Genomic DNA, 19,028 nt, shown 5'->3' on the forward strand with positions numbered 1-19,028 from the left:
GGGACGCGTTTCCTTGACTACTGCGTTCTAGACAGGAGCGCGGCGCAGAATATATGACGTCACTTCCGACATGTGAAACCGCCCTATGTACTGCACCATGGGTTAAGGTGAGTGTGTGCCGGGACTCTACACTTGTGGCTATGGCTTGTCCGGGCACCAGGGCTGCAGATACATGATAGGGGTGAACTGGGATAAGACTGAGCCTTGGCAGTGCTAGGGTTAACACGTGGGGTGGGGGCATGGAGGTGGCAGGGGGCTTCAAAAGTTACCAGAAATTAGGCAGGGTAACAAAATGACAAAGTCACCTCTACTTACCTGGTCCATGCTCTATTAGTGCCCATTGTGAGCCAGGACATGGCGGCTACCTGTAGCCACTGATCTCATGCCGGCCACAGACGTCATGTGCAGGTAGTCGCCATGTCATCGCTAACGTTCTCCCTATAGAACCTTAAAATGAGCTGTTACTATAGAAGGCCCACACACATTTGTATTGCTAGTATGTATTTTGTTTTACTTCCTCATATAGCGCCACCATATTCTGCAGCGCTGTTCAGAGATACAGTGGGGCAAAAAAGTATTTAGTCAGTCACCAATAGTGCAAGTTCCACCACTTAAAAAGATGAGAGGCGTCTGTAATTTACATCATAGGTAAACCTCAACTATGAGAGACAAAATGAGAAAACAAATCCAGAAAATCACATTGTCTGATTTTGTAAGACTTTATTTCCAAATTATGGTGGAAAATAAGTATTTGGTCACCTACAAACAATCAAGATTTCTGGCTCTCACAGACCTGTAACTTCTTCTTTAAGAGTCTCCTCTTTCCTCCACTCATTACCTGTAGTAATGGCACCTGTTTAAACTTGTTATCAGTATAAAAAGACACCTGTGCACAACCTCAAACAGTCAGACTCCAACCTCCACTATGGTGAAGACCAAAGAGCTGTCAAAGGACACCAGAAACATAATTGTAGCCCTGCACCAGGCTGGGAAGACTGAATCTGCAATAGACAACCAGCTTGGATTGAAGAAATCAACTGTGGGTGCAATAATTAGAAAATGGAAGACATACAAAACCACTGATAATCTCCCTCGATCTGGGGCTCCACGCAAAATCTCACCCCGTGGGGTCAAAATGATCACAAGAACGGTGAGCAAAAATCCCAGAACCACACGGGGGGACCTAGTGAATGAACTGCAGAGAGCTGGGACCAATGTAACAAAGCCTACCATCAGTAACACACTACGCCGCCAGGGACTCAGATCCTGCAGTGCCAGACGTGTCCCACTGCTTAAGCCAGTACATGTCCGGGCCCGTCTGAAGTTTGCTAGAGAGCATTTGGATGATCCAGAAGAGTATTGGGAGAATGTCCTATGGTCTGATGAAACCAAACTGGAACTGTTTGGTAGAAACACAACTTTACGTGTTTGGAGGAAAAAAGAATACTGAGTTGCATCCATCAAACACCATACCTACTGTAAAGCATGGGGGTGGAAACATCATGCTTTGGGGCTGTTTCTCTGCAAAGGGGCCAGGACGACTGATCCGGGTACATGAAAGAATGAATGGGGCCATGTATCGTGAGATTTTGAGTACAAACCTCTTCCATCAGCAAGGGCATTGAAGATGAAACGTGGCTGGGTCTTTCAACATGACAATGATCCAAAGCACACCGCCAGGGCAACGAAGCGGTGGCTTTGTAAGAAGCATTTCAAGGTCCTGGAGTGGCCTAGCCAGTCTCCAGATCTCAACCCTATAGAAAACCTTTGGAGGGAGTTGAAAGTCCATGTTGCCAAGCGACAGCCCCAAAACATCACTGCTCTAGAGGAGATCTGCATGGAGGAATGGGCCAACATACCAACAACAGTGTGTGCCAACCTTGTGAAGACTTACAGAAAACGTTTGACCTCTGTCATTGCCAACAAAGGATATAGAACAAAGTGTTGAGATGAAATTTTGTTACTGACCAAATACTTATTTTCCACCATAATTTGCAAATAAATTCTTACAAAATCAGACAATGTGATTTTATGGATTTGTTTTCTCATTTTGTCTCTCATAGTTGAGGTCTACCTATGATGTAAATTACAGATGCCTCTCATCTTTTTAAGTGGTGGAACTTGCACTATTGGTGACTGACTAAATACTTTTTTGCCCCACTGTGTATATATATATATATATATATATATATATATATATATTGTCCACACTGCCCCAAGTAGGACTCACAATCTAAATTTCAGGGAGGGCATATAATCTCTTTGCAGATGTTGTCCTTGGCTGGTTTCGAACCCAGGACTCCAGTATGTAGAACCGAAGGGGAGGTGGTCACTGCTAGAGATGGATGAACTGATTTGTACCAAGCTCGGTTCAATCCAATAATAATCCAGAATTTTTTAGGACTTTTGAACAAAAATGGCTGCTGCATTATACAGAGTACGGTACATGGAGACCCAGAGAAGGTGTTAGAAAACAGTCGCAATATCAATGTATAGAATCTCCCATAAAATAGTGGGGGGGGGGGGGGGGAAGAAGCTATAAAAAAAATAAAAGTTGTAAATCCCTCCTTTCCCTAGAATACATATAAAAGTAGAAAATGACTGTGAAACACATACACATTAGGTATCCCTGTGTCAGAGAGTGCCCGGTCTACTGAATATAGGGGATCTGCAGTGCTCCTGTTCCATCGGGAAGGGGTTAATAGGAGCACTGCAGATACCCTATATACAGCCAGGCTGAATTCCAAGTGGGGGGAAAAAAACTCAAGCTCAGGGAAGGGGCAGACAGACAACCAAAACACCCCCTCCCCTTCCCCAGCACCCAGCATGTACTGCACCCAAAAACTCCGACCATTTTAATTTTTGAAATTTTCCAGTAGCTACTGCATCCCCCCCACTCGGCTTATACTCGAGTCAATACGTTTTCCCAGTTTTTTGTGGTAAAATTAGGGGCCTCGGCTTATATTCTGGTTGGCTTATACTCAAGTATATACAGTATTCAGGCACCACTAATCTTATTTTAAACCACCGTCCCTTTTTAAATGAAAACTATAAACACATATAGGTAAATCATACTTGAACCCTGGGTGGTGATGCACGATCCGACGTTATCTTCTGGCACGCCTACCTCTTAATTTGGCGACGCCCTCTGGTCCTGGTTCTTCCCTGGCTATATCTTGATCCTCTTCTGGCGGTTCAAATCCGATTGGTTGAAATCCGGTGCTCCCTCTGGAGCTACTGTGCACACTCCGGTGGCACTGCCATTGAGAAAAATGGCAGTGTGCGCAGTAGCTCATACAGTGTGGGGCTCACAGCAAAATTTTGCTGATAGAGCCCCTTTAACCTGATAGATTATATGGCTATGACCATGAATGGAAGAACTTTCTATGGTCTGGGACTTGTCAGAATCCCAGCCATGATGTCATTATTGTGTCCGGATTCTCTTCTCAGACATGTAGTATCCCTGCCTGATAACTTGGCCGCACTAAGGAAATCATGGCTGGGTTTCTGACAAGTCCCAGGTCATAGTAAGTTCCTACTTCCATTGTCGTATTCATTGGTAACTGATCAAGACAACAGATGTCACCACTAAGGTAGAGAAAAGCTTTAGAACTTCAAATTTTTTCATCATTTATACTTGAAAAAAACTTTTGTATTAATGTTTCCACATAGTTATGGTCCTTAGAAAATCCCTTTTAATTTGCCGAAGATCCACATGGATTAGCCCCATGTTATTTATTGATGTAAACCGTAACATTAAAAAAAAAAGAAAACCTGATTATGTGAACGGCAACTCGGATACCCGCTGGGATTCAGGATTTACACTCCAATCGTGGCTATATGGCCAGATCCACATAAGTATTATAAACATATCCTTAGGTCAGCGCCATGTGATGTATGACCACAGTTGGTCAGCCGTTACACTCGCCAGCCACTAACCTGCTGCAATCCTTAGGGCTAGTTCACACGGGGGCAAGGAGGCGGATTTTGACAGCGGATTTCGCCTCAAAATCTGCTTCCATACAATGGTGGTCTAGTGAGTTGCCCTTTCTTCAGGCAGGTTCCGCAGCTCGCCGAGCCTGGCGGCAGCAACCTCTGGAGTCGGCCCGTTCATTTGAGCTGACTCCGGAGGGGGAAACTGCGACGGTCGTGGCAGGCGGGTTTTGACCCGAGAGTGATGCGGTTTCCCACGTCACTCTCGGTGCCAAAATCCGCCCTATTGTCCCCGTGTGAACGAGCCCTTAGCATGAGCACTGTGCAAGAGGTTTATACAAATCTCAACCACATGGTGTGTCTAAACCTGCAACGCAGAATGAATTGCCAGAGTCTTGTCGCTGCTATTTCTAGAACACCCTGTTGTAGTCCCATAGAAATGCATCGCTGCTGACTGTGGTCCTAGTTTTTGAGTTACAGTGGTCACACATCAGTAAGACACTTTATAACCTATTCTTTAGATCTTTAGATTAGATATACCATACATGTTTCAGATGGGAATACACAGCTTTTTTTGTTGCAGATTTTGTTGCGTTTTTTTGAGCCAAAACCAAGAACGGCTACAAAAGGAATGGGAAATATGCCCGGTCTACCAATAAGTATTTTATACATTGTCTACCAATAAGTATTTGGCCACCTGTGGTAGAATAGAAAAACAACATTTCTTCCTATCCAATAGTTGGTAGAAGGCAGCAGATGCTTCCTTACAGATGGTATTGATAGACACAATACTCCCGGATGCCTGGTGACACTCCTGGTGTATGTGAGCCATCGGTTGGGTGCGGTTTCTCTGGCCAGCACTCATTGGTCTCTCTCTCCCAGTTTCGGGGGTCTGCTGACTCGGGGCACATTCCGACAATCACCGTTCACCTTCCACTTCGTAATCACATAGGCCACTGTTGACTTTGGGTACTTGAGTTCACTTGCTATGTCTCTTAAGGATCGACCATTTCTGTGGTACCCGACAATTACCCCTTTCTTGAAATCAGACATCTCTGCACTTCATGGCATCTTGTATGTGACTAATGCCAATGCTGTTTCCTATTTAACATCACGACCGCAGATATCTTCATTTGCATGGGTGTCCAAATACTTATCGGTAGACAATATATAGGAAATCTTTTATGCTTCTACTTTTTGCTCAATCTGCTCCTAACGTTGGCTCAAAAAACACAACAAAATCTGCAACAAAAAAAGCTGGGGTCTTGGTCTTGAGCTGCCTGCCATGTTGCAGAAAAGCAGCTTTTTTGTTGTTGTTGTTGTTGCAGATTTTGCTGTATTTTTTTGAGCCAAACCTAGGAGTAGCTACAAAAGGAATAGGAAATATAAAGGAAACACTTATAGTACTCATTTCTACTCAACCCACTCCTGGCCTTGGCTCAAAAAAAAAAAAAAAAAAAAAAAAAGCAGCAAAATCTGCAACAAAAAAGATGCGTTTCCACAACGTGGGGCCTCAGCCTTAATGTTATGAGCGCTGATGGAGGTTATCAAGCGGCTTCAGCCTCCTAATAATCCTTCCATATATGTTTTTAGCTTCTGGATGTTGGCAATTTTGTTTCATCTCACTGTAAAAACACCAATGTTAGAAAGTTGTAGAACTTCTCATTAACCTTTCATTACATACATATAACTTTGTATTCAACCCCCCTATAGGCGTGTTTATACTTTCCTGGCTCTACCTGACAACACAAGACATAGAAGAAGCGATGGCCTCCAAGAATATACCAAATAATTCTTTTGAAGCTCTGCGTCCCTTATGTGTACAACTGACATCGGAGCAGACCGTGCAAAATATAAGAAAGTTGCGATCCCAGATTTTTACAATGGACCAGTCTCATCTTCAAGAGCTCCTGGACTACATTCTTTTCCCTCTGCGTTTCGCCATTAGAACAGCCGGCCCAAAGAAGTATGGATTGGTGCAGGCCGCTCTCGAATGTATCTCCTACCTTCTCTCCAGGACTAATTTAAAAAACGCCGTCTCCTTAAAGGAGATGTTTAGTGAGTTTATTTGTTGTTTTCCCCCAGACCCACGTCAGCAAGTGCCCGAGGACCTGAAAATGGCCATCGTGGTAGCAGTACAATCTCTTCTCCAAGCTTCTAGTGTTGAAATGTTACGTGAGTTATACAAACCAGCCGTACTTCCTGAGATGGGATTCCTATTGACTATGGCGCTAAAGTTTGCAGAGTGTGAGAAGTCGCGTGAGTTGCGATTGGAATCGATGCACTGTATGGAGACCTTGCTATTTCCAGAATTCCGTGATGAACTGGGTGGTCTCTTTGCTACTTTCCTTCCTGGAATAAGCACACTATTACTGAGGATCATTTGCGGGGACCCTAAGCAAGGATATAGGGTAACAGTTAAGGCCGTGTTTACGTGGGGTGGGTTGGTCGCTGTAGTAATGGCTGATGAAAGTTTGGCACAAGTGCCAAAAAAGCCACCCGTATACCCTGGATTGTCAGAACGCGTGGCTGAGCTTATGTTGCACCGAGACAAGTCTTGGGTGAAAAACTGTGCTCACCGGTTATCGATTCAACTAGACAAAATCATCGCGCGTTGCAGTGCTGACCCACATTGGCAAGTACGGATGGTTCTTCTGGAAATGGCTCACATCTTGCTTTGCCGTTGCTGGAATTCATTTCAAGAAGCAGCCGGAAGTATCATGCGAATATTAGTAAGTCATATGAATGATGAGAAACCTGAGGTCAAGCAGAAGGCTAATCATGTTCTACAGGAGATCTTAACTCTAGTGCCAGTGCATAAGACATTAGCAGAGGTGCTGACCGAGAACCTCCATTCACTAGCCGTGACTCTTCCCAGACTGCTAAGTTCTCAGGATGACCAAGGCAAGCTCCAAACGTTAGCACTTGTTATAGGATATCTGCAGCTTCTTGGTCCAAAGCTTCAGTTCACTCTCCAGTCTTCTGCTCACCTTATGCGCCTTTCCTCTGCTCTCATACAGACACTGGAGTTAGACTTGTGCTCAGTTAAAGTGGTAGAAGAAAGACTTCCTTCCTCGGTCAAGACTCTCACGCAGGAAGACTTGGCGCACACTGCGGTCCAGCAGAAGACCTTCCGCTTTTTTAGAGATCCACGTGTTTATTCCCATATCCAGAGTGTCTGTAGGCTCTTGGGTTATTATGGACATTTCGACTTGTTAACGGACCATTTTATGTGCCTATATCGGGCCCAGAGTCTACCGGCGGTGCTCGTTCTGAACCAGCTAGTACTAGGCGCAGCCGGGATTGATGTTGAAAAGCTTGATAAAAGTAACCATGCCAGGGAAGTTGGTGAACTGTTGGCCGCTATACGCCCTCTTTTAGAAGAGTACACAGACCCTGTCAACTGGAACCTTCTTACTTGTCAGGACAGTGATGACGTGGTAGAAAATTTGTCATTGCTACGCGTTGGGGATCCGCCAAAACCAGCCGTTAGTGACATGACTGCTAATGCTTGGAAACTTTGTCTGCAGTTGGAAGGCATATCCTGCTTTGCCCAAGCCCTTGGCCATAATTTCCGCCCTCTTCTTATATCTTCTCTGTACCCAGTGCTTGAGAAAGCTGGAGATCCTTCCTTGATGGTCAGTGGGGCAGCAATGACTACCTTGAATAATGTCAGCCAAGCATGTGGATTCAAAAACGTCAACCATTTGATCGAACTCAATTCAGACTATTTAGCAAGTGAAGTCTCTGTCGGGCTACGACGACTTCAAAATCGCCACGAGGGGGCCGCACGTGTCCTACAGGTTATGTTGGAGAATTGTGGGCCTAGTCTCATGCCGTTGTTGTATGAACTTGTCCAGGATCTGCTCCCAGCATTGGACCAGTCACAGAATGACGGAGCCAAGGTCCTCTTTCCTGTGCTAAATTCTCTTATCCTAAGATTAGGTAAGATGTCTGATGGTTATATCATACTGTTAATATCATTAATTGGGCTTCCTCGTGTGGTCCCCATACTATAATGTCCTCTTCTGGATTATTAATGGTTAGCAGCGGTAAAATAGGAAGCATGACACAGTTGGGTCAGGTGTAAATGTGGCCCCTGGATCCAGCAACAACATCTAGTGCCCGTCAGGTTGTGCTGCTGTTGCCCACTGTTTCCCTCTCCTTCCACCCAGGATCCCCACACCGACAGCAGACGCCAATCTGACTGTGCTACTAGGCGCTTCTCCCAATCACTGGAGAGCAGGCTGGGGCCAGGACTGACCTTAACCATTCTGCTTCACCAATGGACAAAGATGAGTTGAACATACATCCCGCCGGTCAGGACACTAGAACAGCACCTGAAATCTGGGGCGGTCCCTTTGAATCAAGGACAGTTGTATCAAATTATGGAATTATTCAAGCAAACCTTCCCTAGTGGTAGGGACACTCCTAGCAATACTAACCTCATTTGTTTTCATTGCAAAATGGCCGTTCCAGTTCTACTGGCTGGTCTCTATGGCCAGTGCAGCAGGATGATGTCACCAACTTCAAATACAGCGAATCGTAGGCCTTAGTGACTGGCTAAATCTACAGACAGTGACGCCATCCTGCAGCATTCAATAGCAATGGGCCAGCCGGGAGAAGTGGAGTCTGCAATGGAGGGCGAGTACCCTGCTGGGCAGCATTCTGCTCCCATAAAGGGATCATTTTATGTCTTATTGTACTTTTTGTTGTTTTTTAGTGTTGAGAATGGTAAAAACAAAGTGACAGTTTTTGGAAATGAGTCCATGAGGCTCAAGTACAGAGGACAGTATTGTAAGAACTCCTAAATCTAAGCAGGACAGCCCAAGTTTCGTCCCAACCCCTAAATGTTTTCCTTATCTCTTTGCTGAGATGTCATTGGCGGACATCGTGTTCTTCTAATATTATACAGTGCAGTATACAGCACGTTTGGCGAATATAGAGCATGAACGGCATCATACTAGGCGTGCACGAGAGGTATTGCATTGGGTCGAGTATGAGAGGGCTGTTCATTCATTCTGGCTAATACCAGAGTAGGAAAGGGCAATGCAGTGAGGGGAAGAAACGCACTAGGTGTAGGTAATGGATTGTGGGCAAAAAAACAGACGTTATATACTGAGGACAGAAAATACTCTACTAAAAGGCAAAACTTTCAGGGCAAGAACAGGGGAGGCAGCAGGTCACTGAAAGATTCAGTATAAACTGTCATATATCAATTTCTATGTCCCTTCTATGCTTGGGAGGAGTAATTGAGTCCGGTGGGTGGTCCACTGTGCGTATAGATAGTAGTCACACTGGACTTCAATGCTCCTTCCAAGCATAGAAAGAATATAGAGATTGATAATTGGCAAGTTGTAGTGAATCTTTAACCACAAAGCTCCGATCTGCTCCGGTCCTCCTCCTCTATAACAAGCTGCCTGCAGATTACAAAGCTATTTCATGACCTTTCATGTCCTCAGATGTGCTCTGCCAACTCTTCTGATATACGCCCCAGTGCTGGAGACATTGGTGCCATTGGTTTTGGTACTGATGTCCCTGCGCTGTCAGAAAGGCGGGCCTTACAGCCTAGCGCCATCACTAGGCTATGAGGAACACCTTCTTTCCCTGCCAACAGTACAAGTCCATGGAAGAATACTGTCAGACTGTCTAGGCCAGGGGTCCCCAACTGCCGGTCCGCGGACCAGTACCGGGCCGCGGGGCATGTTGCATCGGTCCGCGTACCGGCAGGGAGTGCCCGGGGTTGAGCCAGGACCCGCCAGCCGGCTCCACAACACTGACGCTTGGTTGTTTCTCATCGGGATAAGGTGAGCAAAGTGCGGGGTCGAGCTGGGACCCGCTGTATGTCTGGGATTCTAGTACTATGCAGAACATGCAGCGGGTCTTGGCTCCACCCCGCACTCACCTACCAAACTTTGGGCAACTACATTACACGTCACTTGTCCCTGTGATGTGTAATGTAGCTGTAGTGAAGTTAATAGCCGCATTAGGAGTGATATCCGTCATCAGTAGCCATCTTCATAGCAGTGTCTGTCATCAGTAGCTATCTTCATAACCTGCAGTGTCTGTCAGTTTGCACTTTCTCTTGTGTTTTCATATGTACATGATTCTAATCTACACCCCCCATGCTTAATCCCGCCCCCAACCACACCCCTTCCTGCCCCCACCGGGCCATAGAAAAATTGTCTTGCTGAAACTGGTCCCTGGTGGAAAAAAAGGTTGGGGACCACTGGTCTAGGCTATAAGGCCGCCTTTCTGACCGTGCAGGGATATCGGTGCTAAAACCAGCGGCACCAATGTCTCCAGCATCGGGGCAAGTACCGGGAAAGCCAACAGTGTGCGCAAATCAATTTTCTAATAATGTAATAGTGCCCATCTCGGAGGACATGAAAGGTCTTCTTTAAAGGGAGCCTGTCACCAGTAAACTCAATATTGAACCAGCCACAGCGCATTGTAGTGGGCATTATACAGAGCACCATCATGCCGTTAGATAGTCCAGGCGACCGTTTCCTAAAAAAAAAACAAAAAAAAAACTGTTTAGAAATATGCACGAGGGTCAAGTGCAATGGGGGCGTCAGACTTGGGTTTTTAAAGCGACTCTGTCACCACAACCCAACATGTGAACCCAGCCCTGCAGATAGATAGGTTAGAGACATCTGAATCAAATGGACTCTTTGTAATGCATAATGCAAGCTGCATATGTTGTATGTCAGCATTGACCACCATTTTATGACTTATGGAAAATTATGTTTTAGGGATTAGAAAAATATTTTCTTACACAAACGTGTCTGTGGCTTAAGACTGCTCCATTTTTCTTACGTGGGCTGAGCACCAATATCAAACACACAATCTGTGATGGATGGTTTTTGAGTGGGGAGGGGAGTCTAGACATTCCCTTTTTAAATCTTAAAATAAAAACCGGACTGGCTTATCTTTGGTCTTCTTATCGTCTTGTTCACAGGTAGATGGTACCCTACAGTTTCACCGCCATCCACTGAATCCATTAAGAGCCAGAAGCCTGAGAGCCTAGCACAGGAGATGATCCAATTCCTCCAGGAACATAAGCAGCAACATCGTATAGCACAGGGAGATATCGAAGAAGAGGAGGCTGCAGGTGACTACAAGTTACTGGGGAAAAGAAGAATGGTATATAATATAGAGCTGTGATGGCGAACCTATGGAACGGGTGCCAGAGGTGGTACTCAGAGTCCTCTCTTTGGGCACCCATCCGTGGAACAGATTATACTGTGTGGGGGCCACCGTGGAGTAAACTGTACTGTGTGGGGGCCACTGTGGAGCAGATTGTACTGTGTGGTCGCCACTGTGGATCAGATTGTACTGTGTGGGAGCCAGTGTGCAGCTGATTGTACTGTGTGGGGGTCACAGTGGAGCTGATTGTACTGTGTGGGGGCCACTGTGGAGCTGATTGTACTGTGTGGGGGCCACTGTGGAGCTGATTGTACTGTGTGGGGGCCACTGTGGAGCTGATTGTACTGTGTGGGGGCCACTGTGGAGCAGATTGGACTGTGTGGGGATCACAGTGGAGCAGAAAGCTCTATAAAGCCCCATGTATGACCATATTTTGCAGGTCTGTAATTGTGTGCAATTGTGGATCCGCAGTTTGGGCACTCAGTCTCTAAAAGGTTGGCCATCACTGATCTAGAGTGTCCAAATGCGAACATCACCCTGTTTCATCAAACCTTACTATTGCTTGTCATAAAAAGCTCTTCAAAATTCATACATGTACTTTTGCTTTAGATGTGTTGCCCCCTTCAGAAGAAGTGGATGTTGACCAGAAGCAACCCTTGCCCACCCATCTTCAGGTCACCAAAGAGGTGGCAGAAAAATGTACACACTTCCTGTCGCACGCTGGCACAAAGCTTCGCATTCAGGTACAGTAACATGTTATAGGGCACTGAGACAAGTGTAGGAGCAATGGCAAAATGTAGAGAAAATGATAGTAAATCAATGAATATATATCTAAGAAGATTGCAGTAGGAGGGATTGGGAAATGTGGTGCAACCTTGGTATATCAAAATGCACACATAGGGTCACATGGTATTTACAAATTTATCCGGTGCCATAGCTCACATTAATTTAGTAAAGTGTCTTATGCTTAAAGGGGACCTGAGTTGTTGTGAAAAGGTGAAATCTGAGTAAAGTCTTGCTAGGCAGTCTATTACTATGACTGTAAGCCTTCATACATGGTGTCCAAACAGTATTTCTGCTGCTAATAATCACTTTATGGCTGCAGCACATTTTGCTTTTGTTCATAAGGTTGGGGATGTGTACAGTAAGGAGCAGTCTGCCGCCTTCGCTTATGTATTATAACTTTTTTTTTTTAGCATGTTGTTCTGCCAGGAGTAACTGTACTATAGCAAACAAATAGCTAAGAAAAGCCCAAGTGCACATAATATAGGAGATCCAGGAACACTTGAGAATATATAGACTCTGCAGTTACTGAGTTATTAAACATCATGCACTTCAGCCATTTTTGACCACACCCCCCAACCCCTGCTCTGCAACGTTACATGGTTACAGGTGATGGTGGGATATCTGGTAAGAAATTTCATGAACTGACTTGTTGCAGAGGTGACCTCCTATTACAGTCCCCTGCTGGGAATCGCTCCAGAGTACCGGCCATTCTGTCACTAATGCTTGTAAAGGTGACTGCATTGCTAGGGACTGGATTTTATATAAAACACATGCAAGAGTAGAAAAATATAGCGGGCACGACCAGATTGTGTATAAAGTCTATATACGGTGATAGGAGTAGCTGTATCGCTGATATTCAGAAGAGGATCCGGGGGGGGGCGCACCAAGAGAGTGGAGGAGCGGCACACCATCCTATAACTCCTTTTATTAAGCACAGTGCAGACAGGTATCAGCTGTGGATATACAGACAGCGACGGGCCGTTTCGCGCTTGCAGGGCTTCTACAGGCTTGACCACTGAGTCGTTCCAACACTCAGATTCACATGGATCAAAAAAACACGATTCTGGTGTTTTGATAAAGTGACAGTCACTACATTCAGTCTCTATGGGACTATGGCACTCTGTTCTCTTGATCAGTCCCATACATTTTTAATGGAGGGTCAGAATGCATGTTCTCCCACCACTCTAGTGAATTGGGTGGCATTGGATCCCATTCTCATTATCAGTGGGGTCCCAGCAGCACTTAGGATACCCCTTTAGGCTTAATTTGTTATGTCAGGAATATGCCTTTAATATATGTAAGGAGATGTATATACTCTTGCACGCCGTCTTCCATAGGTCACTTCCTGAAACTCTCTGTCTTTACATGCAGGCCCTGGACACTTTGCAGCTCTCTTTAGCAATACTTAATCCCCATGAAGACATTCTCCTCCCACTTGTTCATAAACTCTGGCCATGTCTGGTTAGACGGCTCGTACAGGACAAGCCACAAGTTCTACTGCGAGCCTTTAAGGTATGTCTATGATGGCTCTCTGTATATCATGTATAGCTCCATCGCTCTCTGGGCATAACATTGGTTGTCATTGTCAGCCGTCATGGCGTCAAAATTATCATTATTCTCTGTCTAATTTTGCAAATTGTCCCCTTTCTTTTCTTTCTCCAGTTACTTGTGTCCCTCGCTGCATCATGTAAAGAATTCATCCGGCAGCGTGTGTGTAAGGACGCTCTTCCTGCCTTCCTTGTGTATCTCCGCACTCAGGCCAATGTCAGCTGCCATGGTGGGGCTGTATACAACCAGACCTTCGGCTTCAAGTTGCAGAAAGCCCTATTGGATGGTTTAGGGGAGCTCTGCGCAGATTTGTCGTTGGGTGAGTTAGAGGGCATAAGTGTTGTTTTTTGTTTTTTGGGGGTTTTTTTTGCAAAAATTTCCCATCCCTACCCCCAGCTAATGAACACATTGAGGCAGATTTACTAATCCTGTCTAATATACATCAGGTGTAAACTTACACAAGGCAGTCTAAGGGAGCCTTCACACGATGTTACACTGCGCTCATTCTGAACGTAAAATTTGTTCAGAATGAGCGCGTAAAAAGCAGCTCCCATTGATTTCTATGGGTGCCAGCATACGTGCACTACCCATAGAAATCAATGGGAGGCTTTTTGGTATTTTTCCGTTATCGGGCTAGCATCGCAGTTCAGCATCAGCATCGGAACATGCTGAACTGCTGACTGGCTGGCATTGGAGCTGTGTAAAGAAGCAGCGGATCACAGGACGCCAGAGAGGGGCCCCCAGACCCGGCCATCATTCACGGTGCGGAGAGGATGGTAACAATTTCAGGACTTGGGTTGACTTGGGGATTGCGGTGAGCACAAGCTTGTCAGCGGCCGGGCTGCACGTCCCAGTGCCGGGAAGACACGGTGAAGCCAGACGTCACCCCCTGATGCTGCGGCTGTAGTGACACGCACACAGCATCTGTCACGGTGGCACACCAGGTCGGACTCCACCATCCTCTCCGCACTGCGAGTGAGAGCAGGGTCTGGACACCCCTCTCTGGCGTCCTGTGAGCCGCTGCTCCTTTATACACAGCTCCAGTGCCAGCCAGCATGTCCCGATGCTGAACTGCGATGCTGGCCCGATAACGGAAAATAACCAGACTATTTTCCCTATTGCTTTCAATGTGATGCGCGCGTATCACATTGAAAGCAAAACGGGAAAAAAGCCTCCCATTGACTTCAATGGGCAGCGCACGTATGCCGGCTCCCATTCAAATCAATGGGAGCTGCTTTTTACGTGCTCATTCTGAACGAATTTTACGTTCAGAATGAGCGCAGCGTAACATCGTGTGAAGGCTCCCTTATGCTAAGTTCACACGCGGTATTTTGGTCAGGATTTTGAGGCCGTATCCGCTTCAAAATCCTGACCAAAAAGACGGCTCGCATTGAAATCAATGGGAGCCAGTCAGTTCTTTTTTTTTTTTTTTTTTTTTTTTTTTTTTCCGGGAGCCGGAACAAACGGAAAAAGAAGCGAAATTCTTTCAGGCGGATTCGCCTCACAACATCAGTCTGAAGACACTCCCGACTAGGCCAATTCATTGAGCCTAATCCGGAGCGGAGTACTTTGATGCAAAGCATGTATGTGAATTTATTGATGCGAAAGAAGCTTGGAATCTGGCAAATTTAGTAAGTCTCCACCCTTGTCTTTTCTTGTAGGTGATGGTGATTTGTTGGAGGTGATTGATTCCTGCGCCCTCTACCTTAGTTCAAGACACCCCAAGCAACTCCAGGAGGCTGCATTCAGGTGAGAGACCCCATTGACAGATTTATCAGTCTGATGGGGCAGATTTAATATGCCTTGTAGTTGGGGCTGACAATTAATGGAAAGTCATCTCAGTGAATGGATGTGAAGTTGTTCACATTGATTGTTTATATAGTCCTGTCTCCATGTCATTGGCTAAAGTATACGTCACTACCTGTACTCCAATTAGGATTGTTGCCACGTGACTGACCAAAATTCAGTGTAAAAAATATGCAAATCTATTCTCCAGGATGTAATTAGGAGAACAGTGCCTCTGTATGCTGCCCTCTAGGGACAGCCCCCTTAACATCATGCACGACTCAGTTAATAAGCCTACTGACATGATGCGCGGTTTATTGCCAAATTAGTATTTCTATTCCAAAAGATTATGATTATCCCCTGACCCTGGTCTATAGTCTCTCACTCTGCCAAATCAGTATCCCTGCGCTATGCTGAGGAGGTCCAAAAGACCAAAACAGTGCTGTCCATAGCTGGGAATCTGTTCCTTTTGGAAAAGAAATACTAATTTGGCAATAAACCCCGCATCATGTCAGTAGGCTTTTTAACTGAGTCATGCATGATGTTAAGGGGGCTGTCCCTAGAGGGCGGCGTACAGAGGCACTGTTCTCCTAATTACATCCTGGAGAATAGATTTGCATATTTTTTACCCATAATCCCTAGCGGAGCAGGAATGACTTGTAAGTCTCCGTACTGCCTATGTAGGTACACACTCTCCCTAATGTATATGATTATCCCCTGACCAAAATTCAGTGGTGTGGCAAACCTTATAAACAGGGAGGGGTGTAAAAAAAAAAATAAAAAAGGAGCATCCTAAAATAACTGTTCAACGGGCAAAATGTTCCATTCATTGTGATTCTGATTTGGGTCATAATGACCCAGCGTCTTACTTCTATGCTGGTTTTCTGGCATGCAGGTGATGAAAAAGTTGCACAATATTTGTATAAATATTTTGTAAGTTTTCTGTTTTTTGCCATCCCTGCCCAAATTCTGATCATTTACACCAATGTTCTCTGAAGTCTATGCTGGCTTAGATTCCAGTGGACGGGTGCATGTGGCCATCTCCTAAATGAGGCGCACTACCCAACGGTGCAAGGGAATATGCAGACTAGTGTTGCTAATGCCAGTCTTCATAAATCTGCCATAGTATGCGGTTACCTGCAAGATGGTCAGCCATAGCAGGTCCTTTCCCCCAAAGAGATAATATCCTCTAGTGCCCCAAGCCAGCCAGTTACTCATGTGTAACTTCCCCTTTCTATGCAAGAGATTGGCATGGGAATAGAATCATAAGGCAGAAGTAATCTATCACAGATTTTAAGATGTTTCTGCACCTGTCTCACCACACGTCCCTGCATCACTTTATTAAAGGTGACCATACACGTTACATAGCTGTCAGTCGAGCTGCCAACCCCTACAAATTCATTTTGGTCAAGTGACCGCTTTGACCCCCACCTCAGACAAGCATGCATGTGTTTTTCAATGAGATGGGGAAATAACCTGCTGCTCCTTTAGGCAGAGACGTAGTTCTATTAACAAGGACTGGGTATGTGAAAATTAAACCTCCCTGACCCTTCTCTCAACGTCTGTCACCGGGAGAAAGTCAGGACACTACCTTTATACACTACGTGTCATCCAGTTCCTCTAAAAGCTGTAAATTTGTCTTAAGGAGCGATCACATCTATCTCCTAGACAGCCGCCTCAGCGGAAGGAGCGTCTTTGCAGACTCATTTTTACAATTCCACTTGCCATAACATAATTTGCAGGTCTGACACGTGTATATGGGTACGTGTAGATTTTTACAGGTTGGTCTGGGAAAACTGATTGTGTAATTATCACTACTGGAGTATTGTCTAGGAGAAGTCTGTGTGGTGGGGTCATTATTCGTAGCGGAGGTGCCATCGCACCGCAGGAACATTAGGTCATACCTCGCAATGATGAGATCCAATGAAACCAAAACAGTCTACAAGTTGGAGAGCGTTCTGTTCAGGATGCTGACTCTCTTCTGTCTCCATCTTTCCTTGCAGTACGTTACTTCGTCTTTCAGAGCTGGATCCAGACAACGTTTGGTTGCATCTGTGCGCGTGGCAAAAGCCTCCGGAGGTCCCGCACTCCTCTCTGGTCCCAGTTTCTTGGACGATCAAATCCCATGATGAATATACACATAACATCTGCAAACTACTAAAAAAGCTGCAAGGACTATAGACAGAAGCAAGTTCTGCCGCTGTAGCTTTTAGGGTCCTGTAGGCAGGCAGCCTGGATTCTTTCAGCTTTAACCCCTTCTGTGCCTAGTTTAAGATGCATAGGTTTTTGCTAATGCATCGCGTATCTTCTCCCTATGGGAGGGGCACAGTATGGGATAGTTAACCCCCTGTTGTGACTTGCCCCATTCAATAAATTCATTTCAATATGATATAAGGCAGTGTGAGCCCAAATAATCGAATTGAAAATGTCTAAGTAGGAACGGCATAGAGGTAGCCGGGCCGATAATGTAATAGCTTACACTCTACCCAGCTGGTATCGGCAGGTTGGATTTTTACAGCCTCCCTCCATTCACAACCAGCTGCTCCTGGGTTTGCTGTCCAATGGCAAAGTAGCAGTCAGGAAAATGCACTTATTTTGCGCAAAGAGATTGTCAAAGACTTGCAGACATGACGCCAGTATATGAATTCTGAGGCCGGTGCCCACGTCGGTTCACCTATCGCCAGCGCTCCATTCAAATCTATAGGGATGTTGCAGTCCCAGCGACCCCCATACAAGTGAATGGAGCTCTGGTCAGGCAAGCACACTGGCACTTCTTTCACAGGGGGAATTTCAATCAACCATTCTCCTGGTCATTGGGTTGACCTGACGCTTACCCTGTGGATAGGGGAGAAGTCTCTTTAACGGCACAACCCCTTTAAGGGTATGACTAAATAGACTTTTGGCCACACAACATAAAACGGCGTTGTAGAGCTACTACATGAACAGATAATGACGGTAATATGGTTGCATTGTGACCTGCAAGTTACAGTGCCATCATAGTCGGCAGATCTTCAAACCTGCTGGATACCGGTGAGACCACATTCATGATCACTGTTGTGCTGCCAATCCCTACGTTTCTGATTTTTATGTCATGTGGCCACAAGTCGCTGTGTAGCCATAGCCGTCCTTTCAAGGGATCTTCAAATCCGCTGTCCTCAACCAACCACATGGCTTAGGGCCTGTTCACGCCACCTTTTCAGACTCTGTGTACTGAACCCGTCAGGAGCGTTTGCCTGATGGGATCCATAAAGACACAATGGCCTCTGCTGGGTAAGTGGAGCCCTAATGATACACCATATAAGCTCTACCCACCATATGTGGTGTGAACAGGCCCTTACTGTGTATTCAAGACATTTGCTTTAGGAAAATCCCATTACAATGGACGGTCTTGTACCTCAGACAAAATCTGATAACTCCTTGATGTTGCTGACTATACTGCTGTCCGGCCTTGTCTGCTTCATAGTGAATTGATGATTTGGGCCTTATTCACATGACCTAACATCTGTGAAAAAATTGTTGTCCATTATTTTTGATGACCGTAGGGTATTTATTCCGTGTCTGTTTTTGATGGCCAAACTTCATCCATTTTGCATCAGTTCTGGCTTATTAAACGGATGGATTTCATTGGTCTGTTTTTTGACCTTACCCACTGATCCATTTTGATGGACGTAAAACTGACATCCATTAAAGAGGGATCTCTATTGGGTTTTTCTGTCCGTCTAAAGACACGTGAATATGGTTACTAAGCGTTCTAGCGTTATCATGTACCATCTATGATCTCTCCACAACATAATGTAGTCAATTTTTTTTTCTTTTGCCTCCAGAAG

The 19,028-nt window shown here is 45.4% G+C and overlaps 1 protein-coding gene across 1 annotated transcript; it reads left to right on the forward strand.

Annotated features, from left to right (window-relative positions):
- The first annotated feature begins 75 nt into the window (after window positions 1-75).
- Window positions 76-18,396, forward strand: TTI1 (TELO2 interacting protein 1). Its single transcript, XM_075277456.1, has 8 exons — window positions 76-107; window positions 5,647-7,878; window positions 10,895-11,047; window positions 11,692-11,825; window positions 13,240-13,380; window positions 13,531-13,735; window positions 15,078-15,165; window positions 17,205-18,396. Exons 2-8 carry the CDS (start codon window positions 5,700-5,702, stop codon window positions 17,380-17,382), a joined length of 3,078 nt encoding a protein of 1,025 aa, XP_075133557.1. The 5' UTR covers window positions 76-107; window positions 5,647-5,699; the 3' UTR covers window positions 17,383-18,396.
- Window positions 18,397-19,028: the final 632 nt, after the last annotated feature.

This window comes from Leptodactylus fuscus, chromosome 6, assembly GCF_031893055.1.
Source record: "Leptodactylus fuscus isolate aLepFus1 chromosome 6, aLepFus1.hap2, whole genome shotgun sequence".
In the NCBI taxonomy this organism is placed as follows: Eukaryota; Metazoa; Chordata; class Amphibia; order Anura; family Leptodactylidae; genus Leptodactylus; species Leptodactylus fuscus.